This window comes from Nipponia nippon, unplaced genomic scaffold (assembly GCF_047370975.1).
Source record: "Nipponia nippon isolate SJK-2023a ecotype South Korea unplaced genomic scaffold, ASM4737097v1 scaffold_11, whole genome shotgun sequence".
In the NCBI taxonomy this organism is placed as follows: Eukaryota; Metazoa; Chordata; class Aves; order Pelecaniformes; family Threskiornithidae; genus Nipponia; species Nipponia nippon.
The window spans coordinates 28,616,807-28,633,244 of NW_028262302.1; the positions used below are offsets into that span (position 1 = coordinate 28,616,807).

The 16,438-nt window shown below is 50.4% G+C and overlaps 1 protein-coding gene across 2 annotated transcripts in view; it reads left to right on the forward strand.

Annotated features, from left to right (window-relative positions):
- TXNDC16 (thioredoxin domain containing 16) overlaps positions 1 to 16,438 on the forward strand; it is a 43,511-nt gene that overhangs the window by 7,252 nt on the left and 19,821 nt on the right. The window contains exons 3-13 of one of the 2 annotated variants that reach the window (XM_087746861.1): positions 609 to 691; positions 1,784 to 1,857; positions 3,099 to 3,173; positions 3,494 to 3,615; positions 4,101 to 4,218; positions 6,463 to 6,619; positions 7,959 to 8,125; positions 9,254 to 9,314; positions 10,693 to 10,834; positions 11,628 to 11,774; positions 12,299 to 12,358. In XM_087746861.1, coding sequence (XP_087602987.1) covers positions 609 to 691; positions 1,784 to 1,857; positions 3,099 to 3,173; positions 3,494 to 3,615; positions 4,101 to 4,218; positions 6,463 to 6,619; positions 7,959 to 8,125; positions 9,254 to 9,314; positions 10,693 to 10,834; positions 11,628 to 11,774; positions 12,299 to 12,358 — 1,206 coding nt within the window. The remainder of the gene's footprint in view (positions 1 to 608; positions 692 to 1,783; positions 1,858 to 3,098; positions 3,174 to 3,493; positions 3,616 to 4,100; positions 4,219 to 6,462; positions 6,620 to 7,958; positions 8,126 to 9,253; positions 9,315 to 10,692; positions 10,835 to 11,627; positions 11,775 to 12,298; positions 12,359 to 16,438) is intronic. The other variant, XM_087746862.1, reaches the window with a different exon arrangement.

Below are 16,438 nucleotides of genomic sequence, written 5' to 3' on the forward strand. Positions count from 1 at the left end.
TCCCGCCAGACAGCTCTCCAGCCACTCCTCCCCACGCCTGTAGCCTTGCATGGGGTTGTTGTGACCCAAGTGCAGGACCCGGTGCTGAGCCTGGTTGAATCTCACGCAGTTGGCTCCGGCCCATTGACCCAGCCTGTCCAGGTCCCTCTGCAGGGCCTTCCTATCCTCCAGCAGATCAACACTTCCACCCAACTTGGTGTCATCTGCAAACTTACTTATTGTTGCCCATAGTTAGTTTTGTTTCAGTAAATACCTTACTCTGGGTAAAAGCAAGACCATACGGTGTCAAGCACTGGCTCGGTGTGTGGCAGGAGGATGCTCTTGACCCTGAGGACCTGCAGCCCAGCCCAGCAGCACCCGTCTGACAAAACCAGTCCCAGTCCCTCTGCCCTCCCCAGCCAGCTCCCAGCCCCTCTGCCAGCAGCACACCACGGCTCCCTCTTTGCCCTGCTCATGTCTGCTCGCGTGTCCCGGGGATGTTTGCCTGGGGACCTTAGCACGCTGTTACCATGCCAGAGCACAGACAGAGCTTGCCCTGAAGGTGCTCTCATCTGCCTCATCCGTAAGGGGCAGGGATGGAAACCAGGGATTTTTTTTTTTTATTTCAGTTTCTCCCGGTGCCCAGCCCTTCTTGGAGCAGATTGAGCACTCGGCCGAGGCCCTCCAGGACTATGGCGTTTCGGTGGTGAAGGTACATGGGGATAAGGAGCGGGACAGGCTATTTCTGCAGGTCTTGCATGTGGACAGAGCTTCTCTTAACCCACCCTGGGGGCTGACAGCAGTGGGACCCCACGAGAAAGCAGGTCTTGGCAGACCAGGGCATCCCGTTTTATCCCATCTACTGCTTGTGGGTTGTGTCACACCTTCTGTCCGTGGGACACGGACAGGTTCCTGTGTCCCAGAAAGGTTCGATGTTGTGCTTCCAAACACAGAGAGCGAAGCAGAGGACTGGCAGTGCTGAGGACTGGCAGGGGCAGCCCTGAGCTGCTCCTGGCCTCCCAGCTCGGTCTCAGTAAACGAACCCGTGCGCTTTGATTTGCATTCATGGGGTGAGGGAACATTCAGCTACTCACGTTTTTCCCACAGATAGGTCTTTTTCATGGGAAACTCCGTGTACCAGGCTTGGCTGGCTGATCTAAGCACCTCCTGTGTGGGGTGCGTGGCGTTGCCCGGTCATTGCTGTGCACCCACGGGCATGGCACGGGGAAGGGTGCGATCCCCAGGGTGCTGCACAGGAGGGCATCAGCCCGCTCCGCTCGCTCAGGCGGTGGGACTTGCCCGACTCCCTCCACGGCTCCCTCCTGCCAGCTCAAACTGCCAAGAATGATGGATGGGGTCGGCTCACTTCTTTTCAATTTAGCGCAATGAATATTTCATATAAAGGGGTTTTTAGCTGAAACTTTATCCAGATTTAGGTGAGGGAGTTACAAATTCAGGCAAGTGTAATTAGATTGTAAGAAGTGCTTATATATGTGTGTGTATGTATTTCATTTCCTCCAGATACAGGCTGAATTTAATAAGCAAGCATTGATCTGTCACTTTGAATATGCTGGGTGGATCATAAGATCTCTTGATCCCGTCTGACCCAATTCAAGGCAGGCTGAGCTGGAGAGCTGAAGTACAAACTCCAGTCCCCAGCTCTGGACTCCATTTTATTGTCTTTTCTCTCCCAGCAGGTTCGGAAAGGCTGTATTTACCCCCTTGAATGGAAGAAAGCTGTGGTGCTGTATGTTTGTAGTCATTTGTGGAGCTGAATGTGTAATTACATGCTTTCAATGTCTAGGTTAATTGTCCCAAAGAGGATGTCTCAAGATACTGTGGAAAAGAAAATGCATTAAGGAAAGCCTACCTGTTCAGGTAAGAGGGATTTTCTGGGCACGAGAAAACGTCAACGCTCCATTTCTCCATTTCAACGCTGAAACCTTTTTCTGCCCAGAAAGCTCAGCTTTCAAGAGTTATTTAAAAGACGACCAGTATGGCAGGGAAATCTTTCCTCGATGAGGGACATATAAACCTTTAAAAACGCACATGTAAGCCATCTCTAAATCACAAGTTAATTTTCTATTTTGCTGTTGCGTGCTGTCCTTAAACCTCCTGAAGAGATTTCCTCAGACTGCACTGGGTCCCTGGGAGGCAGGTTCTCTGCAGGGCCTCAAAGCGGCCGTGTGTGATGAGCATACCGTTCTACAGCTTACCGTGTAGTTTGATTTATATAAAGTTATAAAGTAACTGTGCAGCTATTCGAGTTTAAGCTCAGTTTGGCTATTGTGCAATTAATGGATAAAGCAGGATGCTTTTCCAAAACACAGTACACTGTGATTGCTTTCCAGTGCAAATATTTGGAGGAAATGCTGTCAGCGATCAGAGAGATGTCTGCAGAGGGAGAGAGGAGCCACGAGGACAGCAGTGACAGACAGAGTTTAGCAAAAAGTACCCCCAAAAAGTCGAACACACGTGAAGTAGATGCTTTGTCCTCAGTGTGAAACCTCCCATCCCACCCCATGCTCCTCTGAGCAGCAGAGGGCTGTGCTGCTACACGAAACCATGAGGGAAATCAGGGTTCTTCAGTCCCTGCAGCCTCCCACCACCAGGTCCCCTAGAGTTACACTCAATTTTGGTTTTGGATCTAGTCCTAGAAAGAAACGCTCTTTGGTGCTCTCCCTGTTGGTGTGGTTAGCTCATCTGGCCTGGATGAGAAGGTTTAGCTCTTGGTCTGTCCATGGGAGAGCTGGAAGCTTCTCCATGTATCAGCTCCGTCCTTATCGACAGTTGTACATGACCCACAGAAACATTTCCTCTGGCTGCGAGGGTCCGCAGGGTGATGCTTGGTATACAAAGACCTTCTGTCAGTCTGTGCTAGGCTTCTCAGCAACAGTCCCCAGCAGCTGAATGAAATGGCAGTGACAGAGGTGGCTTCGCTAAAACAGCGTTGCCTGGGCACTTGGTCCTACGAAATCCCCAAATTCAATCCTGACGTTTTCTTGCCAGCCATACGTGCCAGCAGATATCTGGAAGTATTCAGCAGAGTGAAAATTAATTTAGTACGTGTAGCTAATCTTTCATAGTTTCTTTGGTGATGCTCTTTCTTCCCTCCCCAGAGGTAACATGCTGATCAGAGAGTTCCCCACCGATGCCTTGTTTGATGTGAATTCCATTGTTGCTAACGTTTTGTTGTAAGTACAGACCAGATTCATCTCCGTGAAATCATTTACTTTCCATTCTCACTTGTTGATATCAAGTGTTGCATAAATACAGACCCCACATATTCCAGAGCCTGATCTCAGCCAAGCAGAAGGCTGCTTCTCTCTTCGGTATGGTGTGACCCTGTTAAATCTATGTCCAGCACACATCTGGGCAGTTGTATTTGGCTGTAAATCTTCAAGCTGCCAGCAGGAAGCCGGAATTTTACCTTGTTTTTCCCATCACAGTTATGTGGCTGCAAATTTACTCTTGAAAGAAAGCAGTTGCTAATGAGTTTTTTCTGACTCCTCAGTGCCCTGCTCTTCAATGAAGTTAAGTACGTTGAAACACTGGCAGACCTTCAGAACATTGAAAACACATTGAAAGGGAGGTCGAACATGGTCTTTGCCTACGTACCAGCTACTGGGACAGCAGGTATTAACACTCAGCTTTTCATCTTTACTCTCCTCCCAGAGCCTTTTTTACTAAGGTGGAAGGGAGCTGGGTTTCTGACCCAAAATCCCGCCAGTGGAGGATCAAGGCAACCTGAAAGGGCCACCTAGACACAAGTTCTCCGCCTCTCTTTGTCTTGCTGTGTTTCCAAAGGGATCAGTTGCACCAGAAAAAGTTTTGCTGGGAGCACACAAACTTTCAGAGATGGACTTGAGAGGGAAAGCAAGCCAGCGGTTGCTGTCTTAATAAATCAATAAACCCATTGGCAGGTGTCTGGTTATGCAGTGGCATGGGTTCGCTTACACCGCCTGTGTGTTTGCTGGGGACCAGCAACTGTGTCTTCAGGCAGCTGTGACTTTTGACTGAGAGTTTCTGAAAGCCTGAGCCTTGACGTTTACAACGGGGAAAGGTGAAGAGAGAGATCTGGAGGGAGCTGAGATGAATTGGTCTTGCCTTTTTCTTTCCAGAGCACAGAGCTGTGATGGAGGCAGCTTTTGTCTATGGGACTGTCCACCAGTTTGTTCTGACAACTGAGGCAATGCTGTTGAAAGACACTGGGTATGTCCAAACACACACACACACCAGGTACGAGTTGCTCCCCTGTACTTTTTGCTCTACTCTTGGTTTCTCAGATTCCCAGGTCAAATCTGGGCTGGTATGAGGATGTTCTGCCATGGGTGGACAGTCAGATCTGTTTTGCTTTTCCAAAATCAGCTGCTGCTTGTGTTCCTGGACTTGAAGTAGCCATGCCGTTTGTGACGGTTCATCGAATGGGATTTTATAGTGGAAGAACCCACTGTCTCCTTTCTATAGCTGACTGGTCAAACCTCAGCCATGGGGGCTGATACAGCTGATGTTAGTCTTAAAACACTCAGCCTTGTGCTTTGCTGAGCAAGCCTGACCAGCTGAGAAGGGTAAGAACTGCTAAAATGGGTCAGAGCAAAGCTCACCCAGCTCCGTATCTTATCTCTGCAGTGGCCATAGGTGCTTACCAAGGGGTGCGAGGGAATGGATGTGTGTTGCCCACAGCCTCCCATCTTCTGGCAGTCAGAGGTTTCAGGACTCTTCGAAATGGGAGCTGAACCTGTATCGTGGTGTTCACAGCCACCAGAATTTTTTAAACACGTTTTTACTTTTCATCTCCACAACTTCTGGCAGCAGTGAGTTCTGCAGTTCAGAGACACTGCTCCCTGGAGTGTCGCATTTGGGCTTTGCCACCCGATGGCTTCCCTGGAGCTGGCCAGCTCAGGCTGTCCCCTTCCCACGCCAGGAGGAGCTGCATTAGAAGGGCAAGATCCTCCAACGCGACTTGCTGCTGATGTGACCTGCTGCAGTCAGGAAACTGAGAGGGAGAAAGGTGGGAGTATCACACAGCGTGTTGCATCTTCAGCAAAGCATTTATACAACAACTTGCCCGCTTTCACAGGTGACACCAGGGCAGGCACCAAAGTGGTCCTTCCCCGAGGTGCCATCCCATCCTTGCAGGATCATGATCAGGGGTAGCATTTTGTGGCTGCCACTAGATGGCACGGTTGTCGCTTGGACAGGAATTGGCTTCATTCTGCTTAAAGGAGAGTGGACACCAGCAGGCCTTCTCCTTAGCTGATGAAATGGTGGTAGCTTCACCAACATTCAGCGTTGGGCCCCTCAGCCCAAGGCGGCCATGGAGGGGCTGGAGCGTGGCCAGAGCAGGGCAGCGAGGCTGGGGCAGGGGCTGGAGCCCAAGGCTGGGGAGGAGCGGCTGGGGGAGCTGGGGGGGCTCAGCCTGGAGAAGAGGAGGCTGAGGGGAGCCCTCATCGCTCTCTGCAACTGCCTGAAAGGAGGCTGGAGCCGGGGGGGGTCGGTCTCTTCTCCCCAGGAACAAGCGATGGGATGAGAGGGAACGGCCTCAAGCTGCGCCAGGGCAGGTTTAGGTTAGGTATTGGGAAAACCTTCTTCACGGAAAGGGCTGTCAGGCCCTGGCCCAGGCTGCCCAGGGCAGGGGCTGAGTCCCCATCCCTGGAGGTATTTAAAAGCCAGGGAGACGTGGTGCTGAGGGCCATGGTTTAGTGGTGGGCTTGGCAGTGCTGCGTTAACGGCAGGACTTGATGACCTTCAACGTCTTTTCCAACCTAAACGATTCTATGATTCCATGAATAGCTTTCAGCCAACCAGGGTGGCAGGCTTTGAGGTCTTAATGCTACACCCTGCTCTTCCATAGAGAGATCTTAAAACCCTTTACAAAGAAGGTGATCCCTATTTTAGAGGTGGGGAACGGGTTGCATAAGAAATGTGACCTCCCAAAGCTGACCTACAGGCTAACACCAGTGATGGTATCAGAGAAGGAACCAGTAACCAGGGAACCATCCAGGCAACTTGATCTCACTGCTTCCTTTGGTGCAGCCAAAACCAATGCTGTTCAAAAGGCGGAATGTTCCTTATACAGTCTGTAAGATGTCATCAGTGAGGTAAAAGACATGAGGAAAGCTGTACTTCAGCTGTCTTCCTCCAGCTGGGGTCTCCACTGCAGTGGCATGGCTGGTCCCACTGAGAAAAGCTTAATTTGTGTCCTTCTTGAGCTAAATATTCTGGGATTGAGGTCATTTACACCCAGTGAGCCAGGGTTTTTATTAGATGTTCAGCACAATTCTGGAAAGCGCTTGGACACAATTCTACCTATCAGTAGTAGGGCTCTTGAAGAGGTCCCACAAGCCTGCCAAACGCTGAACTTGAGGATCATCTGCCCTGTAAAACACATCAGCAAACACGGTCATGGTCATTCTGTCAGGGCATTTTAAAACCCAGCAGTGGATGCCTAGCTCAGCAGGGTTTTTGTTTTCTCTCTCACAGCAATGGTGAGTCTGATGCGTCATCTGCTCGGCTGTTGTTCTGCCACTGCCAGCGGGCCACGGACTTGGCGCAGCCCTGCAGGAGGACAGCCATGGGGCAGACCCTGACGATGCTCAACATCCACAGGCACCTCAAGCTCATGGGGGCTCCTCTGGTGGTATGACTGGGGAAGAGGAGCCACTTGGGCTGTGCAGCTTGAGGGCAGCTGGGGTGGATGTGAGGATGAGGGAGGTGTGAGCAGAGGGCAAGGCTGAGCGTGAGGATCTGTCCCTTCCCCATGAAGTTAATGACAAAGCTCCCAGGTTGGGTCCAAGCAAGGAAGAAGCGTGGGACTGGACAGGAGCGACACTCTGTTGCACTGCTCAGCTTGCTCAGACCTTTCCAGGGAGCCCTGGCACCAATGTATGCTCCTCTAGTTGTCTGTAAGCACCATGAGTGGGAACGGGGTGGAGGTGCCCCTTGGACTTCACTTGGACATCTAGAATAGAATAGAACAGAACAGAACAGAATAGTTCAGCTGGAAGGGACCTACAAGGATCATCTGTCCCAACTGCCTGACCACTTCAGGGCTGACCAAAAGTTAAAGCATTGTCCAAGTGCTTCTTAAACCCTGGCAGGCTTGGGGCATCAACCACCTCTCTAGGAAGCCTGTTCCAGTGTTTGACCACCCTCTCGGTAAAGAAATGCTTCCTAATGTCCAGTCTAAACCTCCCCTGGATACCAGGGAGAAGGGATCACCACCTCCCTCTCCACATCCCCTCCTCAGGAAGCTGTAGAGAGCCATGAGGTTGCCCCTCCGCCTCCTTTTCTCCAAACTAGACAAACCCAAAGTCCTTAGCTGCTCTTCTAGGCTCCCCACAGGAGGCTCAGCACCCTGGGGAGTTTGATATCCGTCACTCATACCTTGGGGAGCACAAGGGACAGGAGGCTCCCTCCTATCTCCTCTTCCCAGCGGGCAGTGAACTTCAGCAGGCCTCCAGTTCCCACTGGTGACATCTCTGCCCAGCCGAAAGGATGGGTAGATGAGCTGGGAAGTGCCTCCTTCAGCCAGTCTCCTGGGTTAGGCACATGGAGGGAAGGCACTTCGTTAAGCAGCTCCGTGCTGTCATGAAGCAGCACGTCCGAGGCAGGAAGGGAGAGGATGCCGGCTCTTGCATGTTGCAGCTGGGATTTTCAAACTGCTCTGGGGAATGGATGCCAGGTAAATAAAAATTAACGGGGATTTGACATCTGGAGTTGCTAAGTCATAAAGAACATGCGTAATAAGGCCCAGGTTTTTAACAGGGAGGGTCATGACAGGTTGGAACAGTTTAACTGGGGTTGTGTGGGTTCTGCTTCAATGGATGTTTTAGAATCAGGGTTGGAGGCTTTTTCTTGAGGGTATCCTTATTTCTGTGGCTGGGGAACACATGGTGGCTTGGGCTGTGCAGGAGAAGAGCTGAGGTATCTTCAACAGCGTGGAGATGCACTGCAGTATAACCATGTCTCTTCTCCAGACAGAGGTTGCCGAGGACCCAGAGAAGGTTTCCACCGTTCACTTACAGCTTGGGCTACCGCTTGTGTTCATCCTCAGCCAGAAAGAGACCTACGAGGCTGACAGGAGGACAGCAGAGTTTGTGGCCTGGCAGCTCTTGGGGAAAGCAGGAGTCGCCCTTTTGTCCAGGTATTTGCTCTCAGGTGTTTTGGGGTTCTCCTTGCTTTTTGTGGTGTTTCTGAGCTCGGTTACCCCACCACCAGGGTGATAGTCAGTGGGCTTATTCGGATTGGTATGAGAAGCAGTAAAACTAGGTTATATCCTGCGAGAGAATGTCACATTTAAGGATTTGTCCAGAATCAGATTAGGTTGGTTTCAGACTGGCTGAAAGCGTAGAAATGTTTGAGTCTCTTGCTGACTTAGAAGTGGAAAAACAGTCAGGCTAAGAGAGATTTTGGAAAGGAAACCTCGCACAGATGGAAGGCTTGTATTACGCTCTCGAATTAAGGGCAGAAGGAGATGCAGTAAAGGAGGTGGACTATGGTGCTGGGTGCTGGGACGTGGCAGGGGTCTCCGCTCAGTAAGCGGTACCTCCTCAGTCAGTGAGGGGTCTCCGAGTTAGACCAGCACGCTTGTTCCCCAGGAGGACAGGAGACACGCTTGGGGCTGGCCATAGGGCAGCTACGCTGTGGGCATCTATTGGCTTCCTCTGCAGTTGACCACGGGGTGTTTATCTCTGCTCCATGGGCTCAGGCGTAGCCTGCGGGCACCAGACTGGCTTGTTTTTGCAAATGCTTCCATGGTGTCTTGCCAAAGGAGGTGTGCAGCCCCTGCAGGCATGGTTGCACGGCCTTTGGGGGCGTCTGCTGGCAGCCATGAAAATGGGAGGAGGTGGAGGAAGGATGGGTGTGGGCTCTCTTCTTCCAGCTTTCTGCCACCGTGGCACCTCCCTGCATGGAGGCGCTTTTTGGCTGTATTTACCCATGAGCTGCAGTCCATCAGCAGATCAGCTGCACTGGGATATGGCTACCAGTGCGTGGGCAAAGACCCAAATCACAGAAAGGGAATCCAAGCCCCTTGCGAAATAGGCATGTTATGCAGCACACGTGGTGTCAGTCCCACCAGAAAGTCACTTGGAGCCTATTTCTCCACCACTGATGCTGATTCTGGGTTTCTGCAAGTTCTCTGGGGCACTTAAGCACGACGCTGTGGGGACATGGTGCCGCTGAGAGAGGTGGGCTTGCCAGCCAGGCAGGCTGAATGGAGGGAGTGACGTTGCATGCCACACCATCTAATGTTCACTTTGTGTTTTGGAAGGGACCTCGTGGATTTGAACATTCTGCTCCGCTCAAACGTCGCTCTCAAGACACCAGATGAGGTTAGATGCTGGATTTCTTCATTGTACAACTCTTATTTCCCTATCCAGGCATGGTACTCTTGAGAGGTGTTGGGGTGTTGCTCTCCTCCGTTATTATTTGACAGCCTTCCCAGAAGCTCAAGGGGAAGTGTCTTTCCCTAGATGCACGCATGTATTTGGAGCTGCATGAGTTTGGCACTGCAGAGCAATTGTGCCTGCTTACAGGAGACAAAAGAAAGTGGTTATTTTGGGTTCAAAACGTAGGGTGGCATCTCTATTACACCTTAATGCAACGCAAGGTTGTGAACTACCTAAGGTAGTAGTCCAGGTGCAAATTCCCGAGATATTTGGACTTCTAAAGGCCCTTGGCCCCTTAGGAAAGGTGTTCAAAAGATGGGAGAGGAGATGAGTGTGAAACTAAGAGCAAGCTAAGAGCAAACAACCAAAGGTCTGCGCTGAACTGATGTAACCAAATGCCTCTGGCAGCGATCTGGGAAAAGGGCAGGGTGTAAGTTAAATGAGGTTGATCAAGATGAGCTAAACTCTGGAGGGACCTGACCCAGCTTGTGAGGCAAGACGGAATTCAGAGCTGACAGATGCCAGGGAGCACACATTGCCCCAGATTACCTGAACTGTCACACTGGTGATTGCGAAGATACAGGATCAGACCTGAAGCTGAGCGTCCCCTGAGGGCTTCCCCTGCCCTGGTGAGAGATGTGCATGTTGTGTTTCTCCTCTTAGAGCCAATGGGAGGTGCCAGCGGTTTGTCATTTCTCTCAGTTCATTATAAAATTCATTTTCTCTGAAGTGCCTCTCACTGAGACAGTGCCAGAACTGGTTTTAAGCCGACAAGGTCTCATTTCTGAGAAATACAGTTTACTCTTTTCTTTCCATGGGTTGACAGCCCATGTACGCTTGGGACCTCTCTTCTTCATTGAGCTCCATGAGATAAAGGACTTTTTGTGCTCGTTTCCCAGGCTGTGATGGCCTGCTCTGACCCAGCCTCACCCCTCCAGAGCGGGGACAGCCGAGTAGACCCCATACCTCCCCGCTCTCCTTCACTGTTGGGCCACAGGGCTTTTTCTCGCAGTGGTGGATCTGTGTTAAGATGCTGGGAGGTGGAGCGGGTGTTCACTTTCACCGCAGGATCCCACATAGCCCCAGTTTCTTCCTGGCAAGGAAAAGTCGGTCTGGAGTGAGAAAAACTCAAGTGCAGGTGAAATTGTGTCAAAGAAACGCATCACAGAAGCTCTCCTGTTTGGCAGCTTTAGGAATCTGTTGACATATCCCAAAAATAAGGAGTTGGGTGATGGTGCCCCGTCAGCCTTGAGTTTGGTTTGCAGACAGAATAGGCAGAGGATGATGTTTTGCACCCACTGATTTATTCTGTTTTCTTTAGGGAGTGCCAATCAAATACCTGGTCTTGGAAGACACTGATGAAGTTATAAAGCTGGTGGAAGACAAGAACAAAGTCAAACGAATCCAGGAGGATGAGGAGGAGAATGAGGAAGATGAGGATGAAAAAGAGAATAACAGTCAAGGTGTGCAACTAAACAGCGAAAAGCTGATTGCCATCAGATAGGACATGCACTCAGCATCTGCTAGAGACAGCAAGCATATGTGAAAGCATTAGAGAACGCTTTTGCAAATCCAAGGCAAACCATCCCAGTCACGTCACGGTTGTACAAAGTGGCTCTTTCATTCTCTGCAGACCACTGGCGTTTTGTGACAGACAGGCATAATTTTTAGGGGAAACACCAGGGAAGAAAAGCAGCACCTGTTAGAGGAACAGTTGCAGAGGGAGAGGGATGCTTCTGCTTGATTGCATCCAGCTTCGGAGGCACGAGAGTTTAAAGTGCACCCAACGCTGTCTCTTCAAGCATCAGATGAAGTGTCTCAGAATTATCAGGCCCTTTGGAACGGTTTGAGACATGTTTTTCTGAGAGCTGTTCCAGACTTGCCTTCCCCAGGGAGAAAAGACTAGCCCTTGTAGTGCTTCCTTGAAAACGCATTTGTTTTCCGTACAAAATGGGGTTTGTTTTAAAAAAAAAACTGGTGCAGGATCCTAGAGGAGCCAACGTGCTTAAAGAATAGTGTTCAAATCAGAGGGCACAACTGGTGGGAGATGGCATAAGTGCATTTCAGTGAGTTTGTATGTATGGCTGTGCCTCCATCCCCCATGCGAGGCAGTTACTTACCCCCGCTGACGGTCACCGTGTCTCTGCTGGGAGGCGCTGGCTTACAAAAACATGCAGATGGGGTGGCACGGGGGCTGCAGTTCCCCCTGCCCTGTCTGCGTACCTGTGTTCATGCATGGCTGTGGATCCCTTGCAGATATTCAGGACGATCAGGTGGTGGAAGCGGTTTCCAGGGACAAGAAGCGAGAGCTGCCCCTGGAGCAGATCCTTGTCCTGACAGAGGAGACTTTCCACTCTGCCCTCTCGGAGACTGCCCGGACAGTGGTGCTGTTTTATGCCAGCTGTGAGTATGAAATGTGGCCTGGCTGTCCCTTCTCTAAGCTTGCCCTTCTCACCACGCTTTCTGTAATATGGTGATCCTGTAGGCAAGTTTAAACAATAACTAAGTGCCGCATCCTGCCCCATGGGTCTCCACCCACTGTTAGCAATGAGATTAAATCAGTTCTTCTCAGTGATTGATACTGTGTGAAGACAGTATCTCTCAGTATAGAAGATACCAATGTTCATAGGTTTTTAACCTTCATTTTTTTCATTTAACCTTCATTTTTTAACCTTCATTTTACAGGGACCGAATATAGGACAAGAGGGGAAATTGTGGTCTCAGGGGCTCATGGGACAGCCTAGACAACCTGGTTGCTGTCTGCTCCACAGAAGCATAAAGTCCCATTTCCCTTATTTCTTTCAAGTCTTTCAGAGCTTGAAACACCTTAGGATGCAGAGAATCGTAACGTGACTTTGTCAGAGAGCAAGGTGGGGCTGCTCTGGCACCTGTATGTTCCTCAGAGCTGTGTCTCTCCTGTGTTTCAGGGGAGGCAGTGTCCCTGGCAATGCTGCGGTCTTATACCAAGGTGGCCGATCACCTGAAAGGTAAGGTGCCACAGGTCTGAGTGCTTTACAGGTGGCATGCATCTGCCCTGGCAGTAGGAACCAGAAGACTGGGAGGATATTGATGGTACCTCACTCCCTCACCCAGAATATACTCATTTTTTCCCCTCAAACTCTTAAGGAAGGCATACCCACATCAGGTTGCTTAGGAAGAGTCCTTTGTTTCTTATTTAGGGATCTTTGCAGTCCATTTGTGCCTCTATAAAGTCATGGGACTGGGCATGCAGCCTTCTGCCATCGCGTTATGTTGTGGGTGTAAACTGGTACACACCAGCTGCCCAAACTGCCGTGCAGCTGAGATGGTGATGTTGGTGGACACAGTGACAGCATGATGGATGATGGTGATGATGATGGTGATGTTGGTGGGCACAGTGACTGCGTGATGGATGACGGTGATGATGATGGTGATGTTGGAGGGCACAATGACTGCGTGATGGATGACGGTGATGATGATGGTGATGTTGGAGGGCACAATGACTGCGTGATGGATGATGGTGATGATGATGGTGATGTTGGTGGGCGCAGTGACTGCGTGATGGATGATGGTGATGATGATGGTGATGTTGGTGGGCGCAGTGACTGCGTGATGGATGATGGTGATGATGATGGTGATGTTGGTGGGCACAGTGACTATGTGATGAATGCCCAAGAGCATGGGGAGGGCCAGGGCAGAGCACCAGTGGCAGTGGGTGACACAGGGTGGGCTTTGGAGCGAGGAGGGACAAACAGCAGGCACTGTAGCCTGCATCACAGAAACAAGGTCCTGTTTGTGCCCCTCAGTCCTGCACAGACCAAGGAGATGCACTACATGCTGCACAGCAAATCAGTGTGCTGGGTGGCACGTCAGATCTCCTGTCCTTGGAAGTACTTGATTTGGAAAGGAGCAGGAATTGGCCGTGGCTTTGGTGGAAAGTGTGACAGACAGGTGTGGGCAGGCCCAGATCCACCGGGGCAGGACAGTGTCAGAGGAAGAATTCAATGATGGTGCCTTCAGGGCCTGGAGACTGGCTTAATTACATGGGAAGTCTCGCCGGCGGCCACAGAACTCCATAAATAACATGTGACGGTGAAGAATCAGCAACACTTAAAGACAGCACGCATCGAGTAGTCTGGTAGTAGAGGCAAGAGGGAGTGATCCTTCAGAGGGCCTGAGCAGTTCCTGAGCAGTGTAAGCCCCAGTTCAGCTTCACTCAGGTCTTCAGCCCCATCCCGCTCTATGGTTAGTGGAGAGAGATGGGTTCTTCCGCACATCCATCATTCCTACGTGGGCTGAACCGCTTCCAGAGATGCTTCTTTCTTCCCCTGGCTGCAGGGGACGCTCAAGCGGCTTCATCCCCAACTCATTGCAGCACGGTGGGGAAGTCGTGTGGATCTGGGCGAGAGCTGTTCTGGCACCCCTGGAGGTGGCTGGTACCTTCTCTTGGTTTTTCTTCTTTGTCAAGGCTCATTTCTCCTAGTGATGGCACTTTCCTGGGACTGGGCACCGTGTCCTGCAGAGCGCAAGCAGGATTGAGGCTGAGCTCTCAGCAGTGGGGACACGTCTAGAGTCTACAGGGGACCCAGCCAGCTTTCTGGGAAGCAGATGCAGTGGGAGTTGCTTACAAGAAACCCTCCTGGGAATGCGGTGGACAGTGCTGTGGTTTGGATGAAAGTGGTTCTGCATTCATAGTTTGCATGAAGGGAAAGTCACCAGCAGCTTTGATCTGGACTGAAATCCCAGGAATAAACAGGAAAGCTCGGGGAGGGTTGTTTTTGTTAGAGATGTTATGGTTGTTGATGGTTTGGGGTTTCTTTTAGACTCCCCAGCAGTCAGACCAGCTAGAGGAGCAACGTGGGAGAGTCGGGATGAAATCCTGCCTCTTCCTGAGCCAGTGGCCAAACCTTGGCTGATTCTGCGCAGCCAGGCTTTCACCATGTGTTTTCTGAATCATTTGATAACAATCTCGGTACATGGAAGCAGCCACAGGCAGATTCTGAACAGAGATTAGGAACTGATTCGGGTCAGGGCCTTTCCTCTGTCATCAGTGAGGTCCCACCAAAGACTCCCAGGCCAGATGTGACCTGTGGAATGACTCCAGTCTGCTTTCCCTGCTGCACTCTCGGAGAGGACGGAGAATGGCTGCGTTAGTGGATCTGGAGATTATTCGTCTCTGCTGCTGAGGGAGCCTCAGTCACGGGCAGGCTACCAGGGGAGCTGGAAGACCTAAAAGGATGGAGGTCCCCGTTATGGCCAGGATGAGGGAAGATACAGCAGTGCAAGGGACAAAAGTCTGGATCAGGAAGAAGATCTTGAGCTATGCAGGACTGAGAATAAAACATGGGGTATGGCTTTGGGGCAATCTCTCAGCTCTGGAATACCAGAAGCGCTGGTATTCCTGTCTGCTTTCTAGGGTGGAGCTTTCTTCCGAAGGGCTGCGAAGCCAAGACCAGCTGTCTGAGGCATGAATCACCCTCTCTAGAGGCACATTTTGAGTTGCAGAACCAGGTCCCGCTTTTGATGCCAATTCTTTGTGCAAAATGGCACTGAGAATAGGCCCTATGAGATCAAGCGCAAGGGAATGGAGGAGGCTGGGGACTGGAATGACCCTGTGAATCATCCAGTAACAGATGTTCAGCGGATCATCACAAAATTAAGTTTGTAGCCCCTCAAGTGTTTTCCCTTTGTTGAGAGATCCAATCTAGCAAGAGAGGAAGAGAAGCTTCTCTGTCTTGCCGAACGGAGCACATTTTCTGCTCGTGCAGCGCAAGCGTGCCGTTCTCACTGCCGCCGGGGCTAACTGCTGCAGCTCTTGTTTTCTTTTGCAAGATGTGGATTTATGGAAGCAGCACCCCTGGGAGAGAAGAGGGTGTGAAGATGAGACAGTGCTGAGCATTTCTTAGGTGTGTCATTGCCCTTTTTTGCAAAGAAGAGAGGAAACCAGTATCTAAGAAGAGCAATATACTGTGATGAAAAACCGTTCTGCTTCCCTCTTCTATGCTCGTGGAGTCTTCTGACCAATGACTTCCAAAGACAAGGGTCTGAAGTTCAAAGGCATGAAAATCACGGGTGTGATTTAGCAATGTATATTCATGGAACCTAGATCTGAAGTAAGGATTTAGGTGTCCATTGGGTGATGCTCTCCAGGTAGTCGTTTCCCATTCCATATTGGATTCTTCCTCTTGAAGTGCAGCACTTCATACATAATTTACTTCTCTTTCATGTTGTAGCCTTTGGACCAGCTCTTCAAGTGAGCTGTTTCTAATGCCAGTCCTGCCCTCCAAAGGATTAGAAGTTTAAGGGATTCTTGATTTTTCTTGTTCCCTATAGCACTGATGATTTGTCTTGTCCTGGTTGTATAAGACTCCTAGGACAGAGGTTCTTGCCGTTGCTGGTTTTAGTAGCACCTAAAATCACGGAACAGTAGGATCTTGTGTTCCTCTTTCACCTTTTTTCCCATCCAGTAGCTCAGCAGTGGCCACAGGGCTGAACAGTTTTGCTGAGTTACTCAACTCCTGAAACTGCTGCTCGTTCGGTAATTAATTATCTGATGCAGATTGGGATGGGAGAGTGATCATCCTGTACAAGGTGTTCCTCAGGCCAGATGGGGCTCCTTTGGAGCACTTTTGGTACGTAATCCCCCAAGGCAGTAGTATCCAAATACTAAAACTCATATTTGAGGGACCTTAGAACAGCCTTGCAACTCGATTTTAACAAGACATCAAAGCCCTATTTCCATGTCATTATTTTTCGGAGTTGGGCAAGACACAAGATTATGTGGTAACAGATGATGAGAACCAGCTATACTGGATCAGAGGTGTGAAATAAATCCAGGGGTAGGCTTTTAATCTGAGATGTTATTTCAGAGCCTGGAGAATGACACAAACCATTTCTGCTCTCATGAAGTGTTTTGACAACTCCTGGCCGGCTAAGTGGAATTGCAGACCCTTAGCTCCGTGCTGCGGCTTGCTTTTTCTGTACATGAGTTTGACGCAAGGCAGAACAGCAGCAAACTCCTCATGTGAGCTGCAAAGCAGAACCTAAAGTGAGGGTTGCAGAAAATGGTCCAGTGGGATGCCAAGGAC